This window comes from Bubalus bubalis, chromosome 13 (assembly GCF_019923935.1).
Source record: "Bubalus bubalis isolate 160015118507 breed Murrah chromosome 13, NDDB_SH_1, whole genome shotgun sequence".
Classification (NCBI taxonomy): Eukaryota; Metazoa; Chordata; class Mammalia; order Artiodactyla; family Bovidae; genus Bubalus; species Bubalus bubalis.
This window is the reverse complement of record NC_059169.1, coordinates 42,130,516-42,154,725: the sequence shown is the minus strand read 5'-3', so window position 1 is coordinate 42,154,725 and position 24,210 is coordinate 42,130,516. Positions and strand designations below refer to the sequence as shown.

The window sequence follows — 24,210 nt, the reverse complement described above, 5'->3', positions numbered from 1 at the left end:
TCTGATGCTGGGAGGGATTGGGTACAAGAGGAGAAGGGGACGGCAGAGGACGAGATGGCTGGATGGCATCACTGACTCGATGGACATAACTCTGAGTGAACTCTAGGAGTTGGTGATGGACAGGGAGGCCTGGCGTGCTGCGATTCATGGGGTCGCAAAGAGTCGGACACGACTGAGCGACTGATCTGATCTGATCTGATCTGACAGATAACTTCTCAAATAATTGTAAATGAAGTTTTATTATTAGCTATTTTTTAATTATAAATTATTTTCTTTATGCCCTGTAGGTGATTACCACAGGCCTTCACAGCTTAATTGATAATATTTAAGAATTTTCAAGGTCTTTAGGGTGTTCCAGTTTTGAAGCAGTGAGAGTTTGGGTTATGCAAAAACTTAGGTTTGCCTGCACTGTTTAGTTCATAGGATGGTGAGGGAGGCTGGTTGAAGAGTAGGGTCAGATTTTTAAATGTTCTGTTGTCAGGTTATTTTAGGAGATTTTATAGTAAAAGAGTGACATGATTATTCATTTTTTTGTAACCACGGTTCCAGTGTGAGGTGGATTATGATTGTAAAGGATATGAAGGCAGGAAGACCGGTAAGGAGACAGTTGCAAAATTTAAGTGAATATGAAAAATGGAAAGAGAAAATAAAAGTTGAAAGAATATTTATAGTAGAATTGACAAGACCTGGTGATTGGCAGGAAGTGAACAAGAATGACTCAGCTCTTCTGCTTGCCTAGTCTCAGAGAGGTGGTTAGACATGGCCATTAACTCAAGGTTATAGACAAAATTGAGAAAGGAAGAGAACAATTAATTCCTGACGTTTTACAGATATGACAGCTCTGATCAAGCTCCAAAGAACCTTCTCTAAGATCATATTGTCTGTTGTTCATTAAGACAATTTTAATTTTATTTATTTTGTTATTATTGGGATAGCATTTGATTCATGACATTATATAAAGTTTCATGTATACAGTAGTATGTATCTACTTGTGTACAGCAGTGTATACAGATACCCTGCAACACACTCACCAGCAAAACTTTGTTTTTCATCTGTCATCATACAGTTGGTCGCTTTTACCCATTTTGCCCTTCCCTTCCTTTTCTCCTCTAGTAACCACCACACTGTTCTCTGTATGTTTGTGTTTGTTTTTGTTTGGTTTGGTTTGTTCATTTACTCTGTTTTTATTTATTTACTAGTTTTATTATTTTATTTATTTACTAGTTTTATTATTTACTAGTTTACATAGTCCACCTATGAGTTAGATCATACAATATTTGTCTTTCTCCATCTGACATACTTCATTTGGCATAATAACCTCAAGGTCCATCCATGTTATTGCAAATGGCAAGATTTCATCTCTTTTTTATTGCTGAGTACTATTCCATTGTGTGTCTATGTGTTCAAATTAGTGTTTTCTTGTTCTTAGATGAGATAACTGGATCATATGGGAGTTCTATTCTTAATTTTTTGAGGAATATTCATATTGTCTTCCATAGTTGCTGCACCAATTTACATTCCCACCAGCAGTGATTAAGGGGTCCCTTTTCTCCACATCCTCTTCAGCACTTGTTATTTCTTATTTTTTTGATGATAGTTGTTCTTGTCAGGTGTAAGGTAATAGCTCATTGTGGTTTGATTTGCATTTTTCTAATAATTGGTGATTTTGAACATCTTTTCATGTACCTACTGAATACCTGTATGTCTTCCTTTGAAAAGTGTCTGTTAAGCTCTTCTGCTCATTTTTAATTGGGTTGTTTTTTGTTGTTGAGTTGTATGAGTTCTTTATATATTTTGTATATTAATCCCTTATTGTGTGTATCATTTACAAACATCTTCTCCCATTCAGTAGGATCATCGTTGTGTTATTGATGATTTTCTTCACTGTGCAGGTTATTAATTTAATGTTATCTACTTGTTTATTTTTGCCTTTGTTTCTCTTGCCTGAAAAGACATATCTAGAAAAATATTGCTAAGATTGATGTCAAAGAACATACTGCTTATGTTTTCTTTGAAGAATTTTATGGTTTCGGGTCTTACATTGAGATTTTTAATCCATTTTGAGTAAATTTTGTATATGATGTGAAACAGTATTTTTGCATGTGGCTGCCCAGTTTTCACAACACCATTTATTGAGGAGGCGATCCTTTCTCTACTGTATGTTCTTTGCTCCTTTGTCATTCCACTCGTGTCGGTTTATTTCTGGGCTCTCTGTCCTGTCACACTGATCCATGTATCTGTTTTTCTGCCAGTACCATTCTGTTCTGATTACCGTGGCTTTGTAGTATAGGTTGAAGGCCGAATGCGTGATGCCTACCGTTGTGTTGCTTTTTCTCAAGATTGCTTTGCCTATTCGAGATCTTTTGTGGGTCTCTTTGATTTTTAGAAAGTTTTGTTCTGTTTCTGTGAAAAAATATCCTTGGGGTTTTGATAGGGATTACCTTGAACTTTAGACTGCTTTAGGTAATAAGGACATTTTGACAATGTTAATTCTTCCAATCCATGAACACAGAACATCTCTCCATTTGTTTGTGTCTTTTTCAATATCTTTCGACAATAAAATCACATAGTTTATAACTAGGAATTTTCTCTACTGTGCCCCAGATATAATTCCCCTCAGCCCTCTGGAAAGACCCTGAGGCAAGAAGGGATCTTAAGCTGCTGAAGCTTCTGTAGCAGTTTTCTCTGTTTTCCCCAGGGTATGCTTATAAATGTTATCATTTTATTTCTATACAATAAAAAATCTTGGGAAGCATTGCCCTAATTGTCATTCTCTAAATGAATACCTTCATATTTTTTAAATTTTTTATTAAGTGTAATTGACTTTTAGTATTATATTAACTTCTGGTGTACAGCATAGTAATTCAGCCTTTTTAATAGATCATACTCCATGCAAAGTAATTACAAAATCATGGCTATAGTTCCCTGTGCTGTATAATACATTCTTATGGTTATTTATTTTATACATAATAGTTTGTGTCTTTTAATCTCATACACCTATCTCTCCCCTCCCCTAGATTTTCATATTTAGATTACATACTAACTATAGCTACTATTTATTGAGTATACATAAATAGATGTATCACATACATTGTAGAGAGAATTAAATGGGGCATTTTATGAGGTTGTAGGTATTAGTATCTCCATTTTACAAATGTAGAAACTGAGACAGTGAGAGGTTGTGATTTTTCTGTAATTGTAGACATTTTAACTGGTGAAACTAGATACCTCTGACTCTATAATGTAATGAGGATTCCCATCTTACTGGCCAAGGCTATGAAAATTGACAAAAAATTTCTTACTGAAACTAATTTTAGTGGTAACGTTTTTGGAAAAGAATCTCAGCTTTTTCAGAGAATTTGCAAATCTTGAAGGCTTTGCAGGTGGCACTAGTGATAAAGAATCTGCCTGCCAATGCAGGAGACTTAAGAGATGGGGGTTTGATCCATGGTTCAGGAAGATCCCCTGGAGGAGGGCATGGCAATTCACTCCAGTATTCTTGCCTAGAGAATCCCATGGACAGATGAGCCTGGTGGGCTACAGTTCACAGAGTCTCAAAGAGTTGGACATGACTAAAGCGACTTAAAAGATGCTTACTCCTTGGAAGGAAAGTTATGTCCAACCTAGATAGCATATTCAAAAGCAGAGACATTACTTTGCCAACAAATGTCCGTCTAGTCAAGGCTATGGTTTTTCCTGTGGTCATGTATGGACGTGAGAGTTGGACTGTGAAGAAAGTTGAGCGCCAAAGAATTGATGCTTTTCGACTGTGATGTTGGAGAAGACTCTTGAGAGTCCCTTGGACTGTAAGGAGATCCAACCAGTCCATTCTGAAGGAGATCAGCCCTGGGATTTCTTTGGAAGGATTGATGCTAAAGCTGAAACTCCAGTACTTTGGCCACCTCATGCGAAGAGTTGACTCATTGGAAAAGACTCTGATGCTGAGAGGGTTTTGGGGCAGGAGGAGAAGGGGACGACAGAGGATGAGATGGCTGGATGGCATCACTGACTCGATGGACATGAGTCTGAGTGAACTCCGGGAGTTGGTGATGGACAGGGAGGCCTGGCGTGCTGCAATTCATGGGGTCACAAAGAGGCGGACACGACTGAGCGACTGAACTGAACTGAACTGAACTGAAAGCAACCTAGCATGCACATATGCACACAAACCCTACTTCACACTTGAAGGCTGAGTGTGAATTATGAGAACTGTATAAAAGCATTTGTAATTTTGAAACTTAGAGAAGAGACCTTTATTTTTCTATAAAATGGTATTTTTTGACAGGGCCTGCCTCTCTGAGACTCCTCTCCTGAGTCCCAGGCTCTGCACCTGTAACTAGAGCCCATCCCCTCTCTGCTGCTCAAGGGCAAGCTCCAGTAGTTCTCCCTTCTGTCTCCTATACTGGCAGTTTTCCCCCTTTTTCCCCTGTATAAGCATATTGTTTCTCCTATCTTTAATAGGATATTATTTTGTATCTCCACTTCCCACTCTAACCTGCCCATTTCTAACCACTACCCCCATTTCTTTGCTCTGCTTTGTGGCCAGATTGCTGCAAAGAGTTTATATGCTCATTCTTTGTTGTTATTGTTGTCAGTCAGTCATGTCCGACTCTTTGCGACCCCATGGACTACAGCACGCCAGGCTTCCCTGTCCTTCACCATCTCCCAGAGTTTGTTCAAATTCATGTCAGTGATGCCAACCATCTCATCTTCTGTCGTCCCCTTCTCCTCCTGCCTTCACTCTTTCCCAGCATCAAGGTCTTTTCCAGTGAGTTGGCTCTTCGCCTCAGGTGGCCAAAATATTGAAGCTTCAGCTTAAGCATCATTACTTCTAGTGAATATTCAGGGTTGATTTTCTTCAGGATGGACTGGTTGGATCTCCATGCTGTCCAAGGGACTCTCAAGAGTCTTTCCCAGCACCACAGTTCAAAAGCATCATTTCTTCAACACTCAGCCTTTTCATTGTCCAACTCACATTTGTACATGACTACTCATTCTTTACCCCATTTTAAAAGTCCACTACCAAGCTTTTCCCCTCCCCCATACCAATCTAACAAAGCTACTCTTACCAAAGCCCCCAGAGACCATGTTGCCCAAAGTGTAGTGGTCGGATTCTTAGTTCTCATCTTACTTGACCACAGCAATATTGAATACAGTTGATCACTCCCTCTTCCTGGAAACATAGTCTAACTGCCTTCCAGGATCCTGCACCGTGACTTCCCCGTCTCCTTGACATCTTTTGCAGCTGCCTTCATGGTGTTTCCACTTGGTTATCTAATAATCATCTTTAATTTAATGTGTCTAGAAGCAAACTTCTGTCCCTCCAACCTAGCTCTGCCTCAGTCTGCTACTGCTGCTGCTAAGTCGCTTCAGTCGTGTCCGACTCTGTGCAACCCCATAGGTGGCAGCCCACCAGACTCCCCTGTCCCTGGGATTCTCCAGGCAAGAATACTGGAGTGGGTTGCCATTTTCTTCTGCAATACACGAAAGGAAAAGTGAAAGTGAAGTCACTCAGTCATGTCCAATTCTTAGTGACCCCATGGACTGCAGCCTACCAGGCTCCTGCGTCCATGGGATTTTCCAGGCAAGAGTTCTGGAGTGGGTTGCCATTTCCTTCTCCCTGCCCCAGTCTGACCCAGTGCAATTAAAGACAACTCTAGTCTTCTCACTCAGACCAAAAACCTTGAGGTCCTTTTCAAAATCTATTTCTTATTTTCCATGTTTTAGTCATTCTAAGATCCTTTTGATTGTACCTTGAGAATATTGATCTTTTATCATCTCACAGATACAGCCGCAGTTCAAGGTACTATTATCTCTTGTTCTGATTACTGCAAGAGCCTCTTAAGTGGTCCCCCATCTTCCTTCTGTGTTCCTGTTAAACAATAGGTCAAATTGGATCGCTCTTCTGCTCAGGTAAAAAGGCATTCCATCTTACTCCATCAAAATTTGAATGATTAAAAACAAAATTATAAGTGATTAATATGGCCTGTGATAACTACATGATCTATGCCTAGTATCCCCACCTTTCTTTCACAGCCTGTGATCTGGACACTTGCTTAATCACCTTGCCTCCTCTTCCTCTGACTGTTAGGCATGTTTCCCACCTCCTTTGAATTTACAGTTCCCACTGCTTAACCACCATTTCTGGATGTCCTGGAGCCCTATCTCCTCACTTTCTCCATACCTTCGGATGTAACTTCCTTTCTCCATTTTTCCTGACGAGTCTGTTTAAAACTATGAAAGCCCCCTCTTCTCCTGTACTTGCTCACCCACACTTGTTAGCCCCTTCTCTGCTTAATTTTTCTCCAAGAACTTAGGACCTACTGGCATATGTTTGGTTTCTTTCCTGCTGCTGCTGCTAAGTCGCTTCAGTCGTGTCCGACTCTGTGCGACCCCATAGACGGCAACCCAACAGGCTCCCCCATCCCTGGGATTCTCCAGGCAAGAACACTGGAGTGGGTTGCCATTTCCTTCTCCAATGCATGAAAGTGAAAAGTGAAAGTGAAGTTGCTCAGTCGTGTCCGACTCTTCACAACCCCATGGACTGTAGCCTACCAGGCTCCTCCATCCATGGGATTTTCCAGGCAAGAGTACTGGAGTGGGGTGCCATCGCCTTCTCCAGTTTCTTTCCTACTACAATGTAATCTCCATATGAGTAAGGACTTGCATATGTTGTTCAGTGTTATACTCCCCTGTGCCAATGTCTGATTTATAGTAAGTGTGCAATAAATACTTATTTAGAAAAAGAATGATTTATTCCTACTTTAGAGAAATCAGACTGTGGGTTTAGATAAAATGAAAATCTGTACAAGATTTATAATAAGATGGATTTAATCAAGACCTAGCTTGGTAATTGACGTTTATAGTCACTCAGTTAACCGTCCACCAGAGTCACCTAGTTTCATTTTAATATATTCCATTTTATTCCATCAGCTACTTGTTAAACCTCAACACATTAATGAAACAAGTGTTTTGCATTTTGGTACTTACTTTTTTATAATTTTAAAAGATCATTTATCTACTTTTGGCTGAAGTTTTCACATCTATAAAGTGAAAAAAATCTACTTGGGAACCAACTAACATAAAGGAAAGAAAAGTCTAGCTTGTTCATTTGACAGTAGTCTCAGTAAGTTTCCACTCTTAGAATGCCTAGCTTCCCCCAAGAAAGTATGTTTTATAAAATTTCTACTTTGCTCTTTTTTTTCATGTCTTGTTCATTCACTTATCAACTATCTATGTTAATTAAAGCACAGGTTATCAGTCATTGATTGTATAATAGCAGATAATCCACTTAGAATTCTTTTATTTCATACCATCTTAAAAACAAATACAAATGAGCGGTTGTATGTTTTGTCCTGGAGGAAGAATCTGAAGGTAGAGGAGATTTTCAGATGCTTTTCTAATAAGTAAACTTGTCTTATAAACAGCTGCTTTCAGTCTCTTTTTTGTCCCAACTAGAAAAAATATGTTCATTTTTATTAAACAAAAATATTTTTATATGGATACAGAAGGAGGAGAATGGGTTGCTTAGTCGTGCTTGCTGAACTCTTCTGATGACCATGTTTCTTTTGCTATGTATCCTTGGTCAGTTTCAAGTTCAGAGGTATTTGCGATGTTTATTCAGACTAACATTTGCTCTTGGCATTGTCAAATTCTAATTTTTTCCTATTAGAATTTTAAAAGTTCCTAAGATTTTTCTCTCTTAACACTTTCCAAGTATGTATTTCGATTTGGCCTATTGATACCATGAAATTGTATCAAATGTATCTTGCTGCTAAAAAAAGTAAGAAAATACATTCCTTCCTGTACAGAACTCTAATATTATCGTATGTTTTGTACTGAGGTTTGCAGGTTTCAGTTGTGAGATTATTATTGTTGTTCAGTCATTAAGTCACATCCAACTCTTTTCCAACCTCATGGTCTGTAGCCTACCAGGCTCCTTTGTCCATGGGATTTCCCAGGCAAGACTGCTGGAGTGCTCCCCAAGTGAAGGGTAGGATGGGGTTGGGAGTGGGAGAGAGATTCAAGAGGGAGGGGACATATGTATGCCTATGGCTGATTCATGTTGATGTGTGGCAGAAACCAACAAAGTATTGTAAAGCAATTATCTTCCAATTAAAAATAATAATTAAAAAAAAGAACCCTAAAGTGGGTTGCCATTTCCTTTTCCAGGAAATCTTCCCAGACCAGGGATCAAACCCATGTCTCTTGCATTGGCAGGAGGGTTCTTTGCCACTGAGCCATAGAAGCCACAAAAGCCCATACTTTTGGATAAACTTACATGTTCGAAGTCATCTCTGCACAAATACACTAGGTTGCATATGAAATATGTCTATTTTGTTGTAACAGTTAAATTCTTTTGTTGGAGAAATAGTTAAGAACTTAACTCTTAAAGTTTATTGTTTGAATGTTATAATTTAATGATATAATTTATATCTTCCAGTTGTTTTTCCATAGAAGTCCTGGTTTATGCCTGTTTCTCTGGCATGATCATATTTGTTGTTGTTTTTGGCTCTGCTGGGTCTTCGCTGTGCTGCCTAGGCTTCTCTTGTTGTGGCACTCAGATTCTAGAGCATGCAGACACAGTTGTTGTAGCGCATGGACTTAGTTGCTCTGTGGCACATGGGATCTTAGTTCCTCAACCAGGGATCGAACCCACATCCCATGCATTGGCAGGCAGATTCTTAACCACTGGACCATCGGGGAAGTCCCTGGCATAATTATTAACAGCACCCTCTTACACTCAAAAAGCACCTAAGTTGAAATGTATATTATTTGGACACTAATGATAATACTTGGAGAAGTAAATGGCACCCCACTCCAGTACTCTTGCCTGAAAAATTCCATGGACAGAGGAGCCTGGTAGGCTACAGTCCGTGGGGTCGCAAAGAGTCAGACATGACTGAGCGACTTCAATGTCAATGTCAATGATAATACTAGGATACTCACTTTTTTTTTTTTTTTGCATTTTACATGGAATTGATAAGATTTCTTTTCCCTTTTCTACTACCTTTCCTCTTAATCGACCTCCCACACGCAAATATAAAATGATGGGAAGAGATAAGCATATGTGTATGGAAGATGGAGTTAGTAGAAGCAACATGAAAGAATTATAATTTAGGAATCGGTTAAGAAAAACAGTTTAGGAATCAAATGCTAGCTTTCTAAAAAGCATTTCTAAGGATGAAATATTTGAATTTGTATAATTTAAAACATTTGCTATAATGTTGGCCACCTTCCAACATCTTTCTCTGTTATTATATTTGAGTATATATACTCAGTTTGAACTTTGAAAATTTTAACTCCATTAGCTTGTTCATGCTCTTAATTTTTCAAATTTGTCTTTTGAAGAACATTTGAGTTCCTGCTATTTGTTCTGTAATTGTATTTCTTTTACATTTTCTAATACATTTAACATTTTCAAGTGGATAGTTTATTAGTTACATGGCAGTTACGGTCTTAGCTGTGGCAGGAATCAATCCATCTAGTCTTTTATCGGACCAGCTTGAGTTTGCAAGAACATGGACCATAAACACAAATGTATAATATAGTCACAATTCTTCTAAGAATTGTTTTTGACTTAATATCTATTTGCATTAGGAGATAATCATATAATATAAATCTCACAATGACAAAATTTCCCAAAGAGAAGATCTCTGTGAGACAAGGGTACTCTTCAGAGAGGCGGCCTCGTGTGATGAAGAGCATGGACCCGAGCACCATATAGTTTGGGTTCGAATTTGGGCTCCAGAGTTTATTTACCATGTGACTGTTGTAGGCAGATGCTTAACTTCTCTGTGTTTCAGTCTTGTCCTTTGTATTATGGAGATAATGATATACCCTATAGTTTGTAGGGTTGTTGTGAAGTTAGATGAGTTATTATTAATATATGTACAGTGCCTGACAGAGTTCCCAGCCCAGCATGAGCACTCTGTTACTGTTATTGTCAGTGGAAGAATTGCACAGTTGCTCTCTCTGACTGAAACATTAAATGTGAATTCATAATATTAAAGGAAGTATCTCGAATCTTTATGTTAAAAGGAACTGTGTTATTTCTTACTGAAGTATGCAGGTTGTGGCAGGATATGGAAGGCGTGGTACCTGATAAGACCGGTTTATACAGAAAGCTTACCAGCAGGCACCTGTGGGAAGCCGTGTTGGTAGAAACTTGAGTTTACAGCACTTTCTCCCATTCATTTCATTTTTCTTTTTTTGAGTTAACTTGATTTATTGGTCCTTCAAGGGCCAACTTACATGTCTTTCATTCACTCATCTGGTCCTCTGGGTAAAAATAAACAACTCCTCTTCTTTGTGGCTATAGAACTTGTTTATGCATTAATATAGCACTATAGTGGGTGAATTTAACTCCAATGACCGTTATGTCTACTACTGCAGGCCGGAATCCCTTAGAAGAAATGGAGTAGCCATCATGGTCAACAAAAGAGTCTGAAATGCAGTACTTGGATGCAATCTCAAAAATGACAGAATGATCTCCATTCGTTTCCAAGGCAAACCATTCAGTACCACATAATCCAAGTCTATGCCCCAACCAGTAACGCTGAAGAAGCTGAAGTTGAACGGTTCTATGAAGACCTACAAGACCTTTTAGAACTAACACCCAAAAAAGATGTCCTTTTCATTATAGGGGACTGGAATGCAAAAGTAGGAAGTCAGGAAACACCTGGAGTAACAGGCAAATTTGGCCTTGGAATATGGAATGAAGCAGGGCAAAGACGAATAGAGTTTTGCCAAGAAACTGCACTGGTCATAGCAAACACCCTCTTCCAACAACACAAGAGAAGACTCTACACATGGACATCACCAGATGGTCAACACCGAAATCAGATTGATTATATTCTTTGCAGCCAAAGATGGAGAAGCTCTATACAGTCAACAAAAACAAGACCAGGAGCTGACTGAGCCTCAGATCATGAACTCCTTATTGCCAAATTCAGACTTAAATTGAAGAAAGTAGGGAAAACCACTAGACCATTCAGGTATGACCTAAATCAAATCCCTTATGATTATACAGTGGAAGTGAGAAATAGATTTAAGAGACTAGATCTGATAGAGTACTTGATGAACTATGGACAGGGGTTTGTAACATTGTACAAGAGACAAGGATCAAGACCATCCCCATGGAAAAGAAATGCAAAAAAGCAAAATGGCTGTCTGAGGAGGCCTTACAAATAGCTGTGAAAAGAAGAGAAGTGAAAAGCAAAGGAGAAAAGGAAAGATATAAGCATCTGAATGCAGAGTTCCAAAGAATAGCAAAAAGAGAGAAGAAAGCCTTCCTCAGCAATCAATGCAAAGAAATAGAGGAAAACAACAGAATGGGAAAGATTAGAGATCTCTTCAAGAAAATTTGAGATACCAAGGGAACATTTCATGCAAAGATGGGCTCGATAAAGGACAGAAATGGTATGTACCTAACAGAAGCAGAAGATATTAAGAGGTGGCAAGAATACACAGAAGGAACTGTACAAAAAAGATCTTCACAACCCATATAATCACGATGGTGTGATCACTCATCTAGAGCCAGACATCCTGGAATGTGAAGTCAAGAGGGCCTTAGAAAGCATCACTACGAACAAAGCTAGTGGAGGTGATGGAATTCCAGTGGAGCTACTTCAAATCCTGAAAGATGATGCTGTGAAAGTGCTGCACTCAATATGCCAGCAAATTTGGGAAACTCAGCAGTGGCCACAGGACTGGAAAAGGTCAGTTTTCATTCCAATCCCAAAGAAAGGCAATGCCAAAGAAGGCTCAAACTACCGCACAATTGCACTCATCTCACACACTAGTAAAGAAATGCTTAAAATTCTCCAAGCCAGGCTTCAGCAATATGTGAACCGTGAACTTCCTGATGTTCAAGCTGGTTTTAGAATAGGCAGAGGAACCAGAGATCAAATTGCCAACATCTGCTGGATCATGGAAAAAGCAAAAAAGTTCCAGAAAAACATCTATTTCTGCTTTATTGACTATGCCAAAGCCTTTGACTGTGTGGATCGCAATAAACTGTGGACAATTCTGAAAGAGATGGGAATACCAGAGCACCTGACCTGCCTCTTGAGAAATCTGTATGCAGGTCAGGAAGCAACAGTTAGAACTGGACATGGAACAACAGACTGGTTCCAAATAGGAAAAGGAGTACATCAAGGCTGTATATTGTCACCCTGTTTATTTAACTTATATGCAGAGTACATCATGAGAAACGCTGGGCTGGAAGAAACACAAGCTGGAATCAAAATTGCCGAGAGAAATATCAATAACCTCAGATATGCAGATGACACCACCCTTATGGCAGAAAGTGAAGAGGAACTAAAAAGCCTCTTGATGAAGGTGAAAGTGGAGAGTGAAAAAGTTGGCTTAAAGCTCAACATTCAGAAAATGAAGATCATGGCATCTGGTCCCATCACTTCATGGGAAATAGATGGGGAAACAGTGGAAACAGTGTCAGACTTTATTTTTCTGGGCTCCAAAGTCACTGCAGATGGTGAGTGCAGCCATGAAATTAAAAGATGCTTACTCCTCGGAAGGAAAGTTATGACCAACCTAGATAGCATATTGAAAAGCAGAGACATTACTTTGCCAACAAAGGTTCGTCTAGTCAAGGCTATGGTTTTTCCTGTGGTCATGTATGGATGTGAGAGTTGGACAGTGAAGAAGGCTGAGCGCCAAAGAATTGGTGCTTTTGAACTGTGGTGTTGGAGAAGACTCTTGAGAGTCCCTTGGACTGCAAGGAGATCCAACCGTTCCATTGTGAAGGAGATCAGCCCTGGGATTTCTTTGGAAGAAATGATGCTAAAGCTGAAACTCCAGTACTTTGGCCACCTCATGCGAAGAGTTGACTCACTGGAAAAGACTCTGATGCTGGGAGGGATTTGAGGGCAAGAGGAGACGGGGACGACAGAGGATGAGATGGCTGGATGGCATCACTGACTCGATGGACATAACTCTGAGTGAACTCCAGGAGTTGGTGATGGACAGGGAGGCCTGGCGTGCAGCAATTCATCAGGTTGCAAAGAGTCGGACATGACTGAGAGACTGATCTGATCTGATCTGGAGTAAAACACAGCTGAGCTGAAATTATGGCTTTAACACTAATACTCCGTAACTTGGACCCAGGGATTTAAGCCCTCTAAACAATTTACTCAACGTAAAGTAGATTAGAAAATATAACACCAAGGATTTTTAGGGATTAAGTGACCATAATCATTTACACTATACTCCAAATTTATTAATGTTATAACTCTGTTAGAGATGAGGATTAAAAAAAAATTGAATGAGTTTGAAAGAAACGTACTGTTGGTATTTTTCTTGATCCAAACTTCTACTATGATAAAAAACCAAACAGGATTTGATTTTTGAAGGCCCCTATCTGGCTGTATACTGTTTGTAAGTCATGAACAGTATGAAAAGGCAAAAAGATAGGACACTGAAAGATTAACTCCCCGTGTCGGTAGGTGCCCAATATGCTACTGGAGATCAGTGGAGAAAGAACTCCAAAAAGAATGAAGAGCCAGAGCCAAAGCAAAAACAACACTTAGTTGTGGATGTGACTGGTGATGGAAGCAAGATCCAATGCTGTAAAGAGCAATATTGCATAGAAACCTGGAATGTTAGATTCTTGAATCAAAGCAAATTGGAGGTGGTCAAACAGGAGATGACGAGTGAACATCGACATTTTAGGAATCTGCCAACTAAAATGGACTGGATGGGTGAATTTAACTCAGATAACCATTATATCTACTACTGTGGGCAAGAATCCCTTAGAAGAAATGGAGTAGCCATCATGGTCAACAAAAGAGTCCGAAATGCAATACTTGGATGCAATCTTAAAATGACAGAATGATCTCTGTTCATTTCCAAGGCAAACCGTTCAATATCCAGTAATCCAGGTCTATGCCCCAATCAGTAAGGCTGAAGAAGCTGAAGTTGAACAGTTCTGTGAAGACCTATGAGACCTTCTAGAACTAACACCCAAAAAAGATGTCCTTTTCATTATAGGGGACTGGAATGCAAAAGTAGGAAGTCAGGAAAAACCTGGGGTAACAGGCAAATTTGGCCTTGGAGTACAGAATGAAGCAGGTCAAAGGCTAATAGAGTTTTGCCAAGAGAATGCACTGGTCATAGCAAACACCCTCTTCCAACAACAGAAGAGAAGACTCTATACATGAATATCATCAGATGGTCAACACTGAAATCAGATTGATTATATTCTTCTCAGCCAAAGATGGAGAAGCTCTACACAGTCGGCAGAAACAAGACCGAGAGCTGACTGTGGCTCAGTCATGAACTCCTTATTGCCAAATTCAGACTGAAATTGAAGAAAGTAGACAAAACCACTAGACCATTCAGGTATGACCTAAATCAAATCTGTAACGAATACAGTGGAAGTGAGAAATAGATTTAAGGGACTAGATCTGATAGAGTGTCTGATTAATTATAGACAGAGGTTTGTGACATTGTACAGGAGACAGGGAACAAGACCATCCCCAAGAAAAAGAAATACAAAAAAGCAAAATGGCTGTCTGAGGAGGCCTTACAAATAACTGAGAAAAGAAGAGAAGCGAAAAGCAAAAAAAAAAAAAGAGAGAGCGATACACCCATTTGAATGCAGAGTTCCAAAATTAGCAAGGAGAGATAAGAAAGCTTTCCTCAGTGATCAGTGCAAAGAAATAGAGGAAAACAATAGAATGGGAAAGACTAGATATCTCTTCAAGAAAATTAGAGATACCAAGGGAACATTTCATGCAAAGATGGGCTCAATAAAGGACAGAAGTGCAATGGACCTGACAGAAACAGAAGATATTAAGAAGAGGTGGCAAGAATACACAGAAGAACTATACAAAAAAGATCTTTAAGACCCAGATAATCACGATGGTGTGATCACTCAACTAAGCCAGACATCCTGGAATACAAAGTCAAGTGAGCCTTAGGAAGCATCACTACGAACAAAGCTAGTGGAGGTGATGAAATTCCAATTGAACTATTTCAGATCCTAAAAGATAATGCTGTGAAAGTGTTGCACTTAATATGCCAGCAAATTCGGAAACCTCAGCAGTGGCCACAGGACTGGAAAAGGTGAGTTTTCATTCCAATCCTAAAGAAAGAGAATGCCAAAGAATGCGCAAACTACCGCACAATTGCACTCATCTCACATGCTAGCAAAGTAATGCTCAAAATTCTCCAAGCCAGGCTTCAAGAGTATGTGAACCATGAACTTCCACATGTTCAAGCTGATTTTAGAAAAGGCAGAGGAACCAGAGATCAAATTGCAAACATCCGTTAGATCATCGAAAAAGCAAGAGAGTTCCAGAAAAACATCTATTTCTGCTTTATTGACTATGCCAAAGCCTTTGACTGTGTGAATCGCAATAAACTGTGGAAAATTCTGAAAGAAATGGGAATACCAAACCACCTGACATGCCTCCAGAGAAATCTGTATGCAGGTCAGGAAGCAACAGTTAGAACTGGACATGGAACAATAGACTGGTTCCAAATAGGAAAAGGAGTTCGTCAAGGCTGTATATTGTGACCATGCTTATTTAACTTATATGCAGAGTACATCATGAGAAACACTGGACTGGAAGAAGCACAAGCTGGAATCTAGTTTGCAGGGAGAAAAATCAATAACCTCAGATATGCAGATGACACCACCCTTATGGCAGAAAGTGAAAAAGAACTAAAGAGCTCTTGAAAGTGAAAGAGGAGAGTGAAAAAATTGGCTTAAAGCTCAACATTCAGAAAACAAAAATCATGCCATCTGGTCCCATCATTTCTTGGGAAATAGAGGGCGAAACAGTGGAAACTGTGGCAGACTTTATTTTTTTGAGCTCCAAAATCACTACAGATGGTGACTGCAGCCATGAAATTAAAAGACGCTTACTCCTTGGAAGAAAAGTTATGACCAACCTAGACAGCATATTAAAAAGCAGAGACATTACTTTGCCAACAAAGGTCCATCTAGTCAAGGCTATGATTTTTCCAGTAATCATGTGTGGATGTGAGAGTGGACTATAAAGAAAGCTTAGCACCGAAGAATCAATGCTTTTGAACTGTGGTGTTGGAGAAGACTCAAGAGTCCCTTAGACTGCAAGGAGATCCAATCAGTCCATCCTGAAGGAAATCAGTCCTGAATATTCATTGGAAGGAGTGATGTTGGAGCTGAAACTCCCATAGTTTGGCTCCCTGATTCGAAGAAGTGACCCATTTGCAAAGACCCTGGGATGCTGGGAAAAATTGAAGGTGAGAGGAGAAGGGGACGACAGAGGATGAGATGATTGGATGGCATCACCCACTTGATGGACATGAGGCTAGGCTCCCGGAGTTGGTGATAGAATGGGAAGCCTAGCGTGCTGCCGTCAATGGGGTCGCAGAGTCGGACAGGACTGAGCAACTGAAGTGACTGAACTGATATGGCTGTATCATTCCTAATTTCTCACTGTTCTTATCTTCCACCTTTTGGACATTCCCCTTAACTGTCACTCAGTGTATCTTTCGGTCAATTTCACTTCCTGCTGTCATCAGCACTGTAAGTGAATGACTAATACTGTGGCCTCATACTTCCTTGAGCCCTGCATGAACATTGACCTTCATCTCATCTCTGCTTCATTTAGCTATTCTCACGTCACACCCTCCATTTTATGAACTAAAATTCCAAGGCTGAAGGCACTACTCTACCTCTGAATCACCATTTTTTGACAGCAGTCTCTGGTCTTCCATCCTGCCTGCACAACGACTTCCTCGTAATCTGTGGGTTATCTTATCAGGACTTCAAGTCCTTCGTCCCTTGCCTTCTAATCTCAGTCCTTCTGTGTTCTCTTCCTTTCGTCTCCAAGTGAGACCCAGGATCCATCAGTTCATCGGTTCTCTTGCTCATATCCCAAACTTCATTTCCATTTGGATTTTTTTGATCTCTATATCGTATCTCTATATCTTTATCTCTCACTATGAAATTGTATTTTATATTTATTAACTTCTCAAAACCTCAGCTTTCTTGTCTTTAATATCTTGGTAATTATACCTACCTCTTTACATTGTGGCAGGGTTAAATGAGTTGCTATATATATAAACCAGCCAGCCTGCCTTCAACCATGTTGAGAAAAATTGTGGCGAAAGGTAGCATGACACTTAAAGATTAGAGCATGTTTTTACCTATGCTGCTGTGTGCTACTAGAGAAACTCACCGAGCCAGGCATATTCATATTACATGCACTGTGGATCACCCAACCCCTAGGGCATCCCTAAGATTTATCAGTTAGTCCGACTGCAAGCAAACCCATTTGTGAGTCTTGAAAAGATGGATACTGTGTGTTTGGAATAACTGAAATATATATTTAAATTTTAGAAACCTCCGAGAAGCAAGGGATAATGCTGTGGCTGAAAAGGACCGAGCAGTGATGGCTGAAAAGAATGCTCTAGAAAAACATGATCAGCTCTTAGACAGGTAAGCATCCTGAAAACAGAGACATTGAAACTTTGATTTTTGTTCCCATTACTCTTTCTTTTAGAATATATCTTTTTAATAGAAGTTTAATTTTCATTTAAGTATTATGTACATGTAATAATTTACATATGTGATAATCGTACATATTGAAACAAGACAGAGAGCAGTATAGTCACCCTAAGGAGTTTCCTTATGTCCCTTTGGTCAGTCTCAGCCACCACCCATCAAGAGGTGAACACTTTGTGATTTCTCTCACCATAGTTTAGTTTTGTTCTTCATGGATTAAAAAGAAATGGAATTGTGTACCCTTTTGTGTCTAAGTTCTTTCACTCAACATCGTATGTCTTCATCCATTTTATGTTACACCAGTAGTTCATTTCTTAACTTGCTGGGCATGAATGTACAGTTTGTTTATTCATTCACCTCTCAGTGGATGTTTGTTTTTTTTCCCAGTTTGGTTCTGCTATGAATAAAGCTGCTATGAATGTTTGTATACAAGTCTTTTTGTGGGTATATGTTTCTTTTTCTCTCATATTAATACCCAAGAGTGAAATCGCTAATCATCAGTAGATGATTATTTTTACCATGAAAGACTTGGAAGTTGAAATAACTCCTTGACCCATGGACTATAGAATCAGTTATGTTATGTGTTAGCAGACATGAAAACAGCATTCATGTCATTGTGCATCCATCCTTAGAACTGTTGGTTAACTAAAGACATTGTCATTGAGTAGTAATATTTTTGAAAAGGTTGTTTGGCAAAACTAATACAGTGTTTCAGGTTTAAAAATAAAATAAAATAAAATACTGAGGAAAAAAAAAAGAAAAGGTTGGTTTTTTTTTTTTGGAGTCAGTCTCAGCAGTGGGCTTAAAATATTCAGTGAGCCATGTTATAAACAGATCAGGGTCATCCAGACTCTGCTGTTCCACTTATAGAGCACAAGTAGAGTAGATTTAGCACAATTCTTAGGCCACCTAGGATTTTCAGAACAGTAAGTGAGCATTGGCATCACCTTAAAGTCTCCAGCTTCATTAGCCCCTAACAAGAGAGTCAGATTCTTCTTTGAAACTTTGAAACTAGGCATTGACTTCTCCTCTCTAGCTATGAAAGTCATAGGTGGCATCTTCTTCTTACATTGATAATCTGTGTTTAGTGTAGCCACTTTCATTAATTATCTTAGCTAGATCATCTGGATAACTTGCTACAGCTTTTACATCATCACTTGCTGGTTTGCCTTGCACTTTTATGTTATGGAGATGACTTCTTTCCTTAAATTTCATGATCCCATGAACCAACCTCTTCAAGCTTCAGACTTTTCTTCTGCAGCTTCCTTACCTCTCCTCAGTTCAGGTCAGTTCAGTCGCTCAGTCGTGTCCGACTCTTTGCGACCCCATGAATCGCAGCACACCAGGCCTCCCTGTCCATCACCAACTCCCGGAGTTCACCCAGACTCACGTCCATCGAGTCAGTGATGCCATCCAGCCATCTCATCCTCTGTCATCCACTTCTCCTCCTGCCCCCAATCCCTCCCAGCATCAGAGTCTTTTCCAATGAGTCAACTCTTCGCATGAGGTGGCCAAAGTACTGGAGTTTCAGCTTTAGCCTCATTCCTTCCGAAGAAATCCCAGGGCTGATCTCCTTCAGAATGGACTGGGAGGATCTCCTTGCAGTCCAAGGGACTCTCAAGAGTCTTCTCCAACACCACAGTTCAAAAGCATCTATTCTTCGGCGCTCAGCTTTCTTCACAGTCCAACTCTCACATCCATACATGACCACTGGAAAAACCATAGCCTTGACTAGATGGACCTTTGCTAGCAAAGTAATGTCTCTGCTTTTCAATATGCTATCTAGGTTGGTTATAACTTTTCTTGCAAGGAGTAAGTGTCTTTTAATTTCATGGCTGCAGTCACCATCTGCAGTGATTTTGGAGCCCCAGAAAATAAAGTCTGCCACAGTTTCCACTGTTTCCCCATCTATTTCCCATGAAGTGATGGGGCCAGATGCCATGATCTTCGTTTTCTGAATGTTGCCTTGCTCTGTATTAGGCTTTGGCTTAAGGGAACATGGTGGCTGGTTTGACCATCTGTCTAGACTACTAAAACTTGCTTCATATCAGCAGTAAGGCTGTTTTACTTTCTTATCATTTTTGTGTTCACTGGAGACAGTTTTAATTTCCTTCCAAGAACTTTTCCTTTACATCCACAACTTGGCTAACTCTTCAGCACAAGAGGCCTAACTTTCAGCCTAAATCAACTTTCAACCTATATCAACTTTCGGTGTGCCTCTAAGCTTAATCATTTCTAGCTTTTGATTTAAAATGAGAAATGTGTGCCTCTTCCTTTCACTTGAACACTTTGGAGGCCATTGTAGGGGTAATTTCAGTATCGTTGTGTCTCAGGGAATGGGGAGGCCCAAGGACAGGGAGAGAGCCTGAGAAGATAGTCAGAGAGTCTGTGAATGACTTTAAGTACTAAGCTGTGCATTCTGTATGCCATTCTGTTGAATAACATGATCAGAGTTCCAGTTCTAGAATAATTACCCTGGAAGAATGAGTGATGAAAGTAGTACTAAGCGAATAACAGGAAGATAGTTCAGAGATTATTATAAATAGTTTGTTATCTTATATAGGCAAGATTTCTAGAGCCCCCAAACAATTACAGTAGTAACATAAAAAATCACTGATCCCAGATCACTATAATAAATATAATAATAATAATAATTTTAAAATATTATGAGAAATCTCCAAAATGTGACACTGATATGAAAGTGAGCAGATATTGGAAAAATGGCACTGGTGAACTTGCTTGGTGCCACAAACCTTCAGTTTGTAAGAGGGGAAAAAAAAGTTCAGCATGTGCAAAGCTCAATAAAATGAAAGTGCATTAAAAGGAGATATTAAATAGTGGGACTGTATGTAACCTTGTTCTGTATGAACCCTGTTCATAATTTTCCAGGTCTCCTGTAAATGTGTTATCATACTTTCATAATTAAAAAAATAAAAATAAAAAAGGAGATATTAATATTTCTATATCAGCTTAGAATTAAAATGCAAAGACAACTTGGAAAATTTTCATATGCAGATACTATTCTATGGTAATAGAAGTTATATCTAGAATGTGATCAGGAATTATCTTGTTTATAGAATCACGCTGGGTCTGGGCACCCAAGCTCTAAACCAAAGGTCTTAAGAGGAAATTGACCAAACCTACTCAAAAGATTAGAAAACATCCTATTAGTGCCCAGATTATAACTGTCTACAAATAGTTGATGGGTACTTTTCTCACTTGGTAAGGTCTAAAGTAGTAGAATTGGAACAACTGTGTAGACATTACAAAAAAGAGTAAAGATAAGCTTTCTGATGAAAGTGAAAGTCTCTCCATCATGTCTGACTCTTTGTGACCCCATAGACTATACAGTCCTGGAATTCTCCATGCCAGAATACTAGAGTAGGTAGCCTTTCCCTTCTCCGGGGGACCGTCCCAACCCAGGGATCGAACCCAGGTCTCCCACACTGCAGGCAGATTCTTTACCAGCTGAGCCACCATGGAAGCCCAAGAATCCTGGAATGGGTAGCCTATCCCTTCTCTAGTGAATCTTCCCGACCCTGGAATCGAACCAGGGTCTCCTGCATTGCAGGCGGATTCTTTACCAACTGAGCTACCAGGGAAGCCCAAGTTTTCTGATAGGGCTTTTCAAAATGGCCTTGGCATCGACTGTGTTCTCCATCAGAAATGGAGAACACATTTCTGTGTTCTGCACAGAAATGTGCAGGCATCAGCTGGCTAAGCATTCAGTAGGATTGTGTTTATAAGGATTGAAGTATCAAGTGGGTAGCTTGATGAGTTTAAAGTCTCTCTCTCCTTTTTTAAGTATTTATTTATTTGTTTGGCTGCATCAGGTTTTAGTTTGGCACATGCAGGATTTTTCACTGAGACACATGGACTCTGTAGTTGCACCGTACAGGCTTAGTTGCTCAGAAACATGTGGGATGTTAGTTTATTGACCAAGGATCAAACCCATGTCCCCTGCATTGCAGGGCGGATTCTTAACCACTGGACCACCAGAAAAGTCCCTGAAGTCCATTTTGATCCTGAAATTATCTGTAACAACAGTTCGAAAGAATTAATACACTGATTAAGTTACCATAAAAGGAATGGTGAACCCAAGCTATTTTTGTATCTTAAAATCTCTATAGTTCACTTTTCCTGTTGTGTTTTTTTTTTTAATAAAAACTTAGTGTTTAACACAAAATTTGAAAAAGATACTTTCTCTCTATATATTTAAATATCCACTGAAATTCTTTTGAGTATAGTTGGCCTAGGAATATTTTGGGAATATCATGTATATGTTTTGTATATATTGAAACCCCAGGAAATATATTTGTTTTATTTTTCAGAGGTTGAGTTTTTACTCTGGCTTCCTTTGTGTCAAAATCAGAATAAACAAATGTGTTTCATTCTTTACATGCACTGTGATTTCCCTGAATCGTGCTTAAGTAAAGCCTGAGACATGTCTATACACAATTTTCTAGTCAAGTATAACTAATTGCAACTTTTTCATTTTTGTTGAAAGTTTTACTTTACCAAATGCTTCATTTAATGATTAAACAACCTGTGTTATTATAAAGAGAAATGTAAGGAAGTGGTATGCCACTTTCAAACATCAATGAAAAAGGCTTTTTGCTCAAGACTTTAATTTTGTACAAAAACAGTTTGGACTTTTCTCAGGCATAGAAAAGATCTGTATATGTCCCAATTCAAGTTCAATAATTTATTTAATTATAAGTAACAAATACCCAGCTTTCATGAGCAGGAATAGTTATTACCTCTCCTTCTGTTGCTTTGAATCTCTGTAAGCACTCCGAGGACTCTTTCTGCCCCAAGGGGAAATTTTTAAACTCAATCAGTGTTAACAGAATAAATTTGAATACACTGTTATATCTGTGGGATCCTACAGGAGAGGCCTGTGTTTGAATCTTAGCTTAAATTTATAATCCAGCTGCTGCTGCCACGTCAATTCGGTTGTGTCTGACTATGTCCGACTCCCATAGACAGCAGCCCACCAGGCTCCCCGTCCCTGGGATTCTCCAGGCAAGAACACTGGAGTGGATTGCCATTTCCTTCTCCAGTGCATGAAAGTGAAAAGTGAAAGTGAAGTCGCTCAGTTGTGTCCGACTCTTAGCAACCCCATGGACTGCAGCCTACCAGGCTCCTCTGTCCATGGGATTTTCCAGGCAAGAGTACTGGAGTGGGTTGCCATTGCCTTCTCCAGAGTTTATAGTCTTTATTTTTCAGTTATAATTTTAATTTTTTTTTAGCTATGGTTTGATGTATTTGGAATTTTTTTTTCAGTTTGTAGATATTGTTAAATGAATATTACTTGACATTATGATTTCAATCCCTACAACTACTCTGGGAATAGTAGAATTTTGTCCTGATTTTTTACTTATAGAAGACAGAAGCTAAGAGGGAATAGGACATCTAGTGAGTAGATTAAGAGAGTCATATGTTATATTGGGCTAATTTAAAGCTTGATATAGCAGCCAGCTGTCCTAAATTTCCATTCAGTGCCTTATCCCCAAGAGTAGAACAGTTTTGACATGCCTTTATTCTACATTTTGTCATATTCTTATACTGTTTTATCTTTGTTTATTTGTTTTTCAGTCTTGCCTTGCTCCTTCAGTAGGCACATAAATGTTCGTGTCATTTGAAATGGGATAAAGGATGTTGAAATTTGAAAGAAAAATTATTTATATTGTGTTTAAACTTTGTTTACTTAATAAATTATGTGGTAATTTCATTCATATTATCCTTAATTTTCATGGTTACATAACGTTTAATTCACATCATAGTTGTTATTTGAATGCAGAAATTCTTGATTCTCAATCCCATATTAAGTTACTCTTTTGACATACTTCTCTATGAAAGAAAGAATATACAATAAATTCATGCTTCTTAAATAAATTTTAGTATTTTATTTTTTCTTTGAAAATTTGCCAAGTGCTCTCTTTAATTGTAAGCTACTCTGATGATTTTTCAGAGTTTATAAAATTATGTTTTATTACTTGATTTCTCTTATTTTTTGAAATGTTCTGTTTGCCCATTGGTTTGTTTCATTTATATTGAAACAGTCAAGCTCCACGTTCTCAAATTTTCTTTTGGTTTTTTAGCTGCTGTTCCATCTGACATATATTTGGCCACTTGTATAGAATATTCTAAACTGGTTTCATTACATCCTAAGTTACCACAAGTGACTCTGTTTCTTTCCTAGTAAAGGCTTTGGAATTAGTAGTATATAATGTCATGTACATGAAAGCATTAAGAAATATATTGCTGAGATGAAAATTATTTCTTCCTTCTTGGTCTAGACACAAGACTTTGAAAAGAACTGATAAGAAACACCCATATTCGGATCACAGTGTATGGATTTTGTTTTATCCACCTCTCATCTATCTTTCTTTTTCTTTATAAGGTATTGGTCTGATCTGAAATTCCTTGTCCCACCAGAAACAATGGCCCAGGGGGTCCTGTAGCCATTCATGGATAGTTTGTTGCTTGTAATTGGGCTTAAAGGGTACTACGGGTTCTAAAGTGATATACCTATTCTCCTCCTCAAAAGAATACATCTTGAGTATTTTCGTGCAGCGAGTCAAAACACACACATGCACAAAACAATTAGATATTTTTTTCTGTCAGTCTGTTTTTTCTCAGAGAAGGACTGGGTGGCTTCTGTAGCCAAAAAACAAAAAAATGCTACA

General features: G+C 38.9%; 1 protein-coding gene across 2 annotated transcripts in view; it reads left to right on the top strand.

The window, feature by feature from the left end:
* Positions 1-24,210, top strand: part of PIBF1 (progesterone immunomodulatory binding factor 1) — a 230,669-nt gene that overhangs the window by 62,951 nt on the left and 143,508 nt on the right. For both annotated transcript variants that reach the window (XM_006076037.4, XM_044927258.2), the window contains exon 10: positions 17,354-17,452. In XM_006076037.4, coding sequence (XP_006076099.2) covers positions 17,354-17,452 — 99 coding nt within the window. The remainder of the gene's footprint in view (positions 1-17,353; positions 17,453-24,210) is intronic.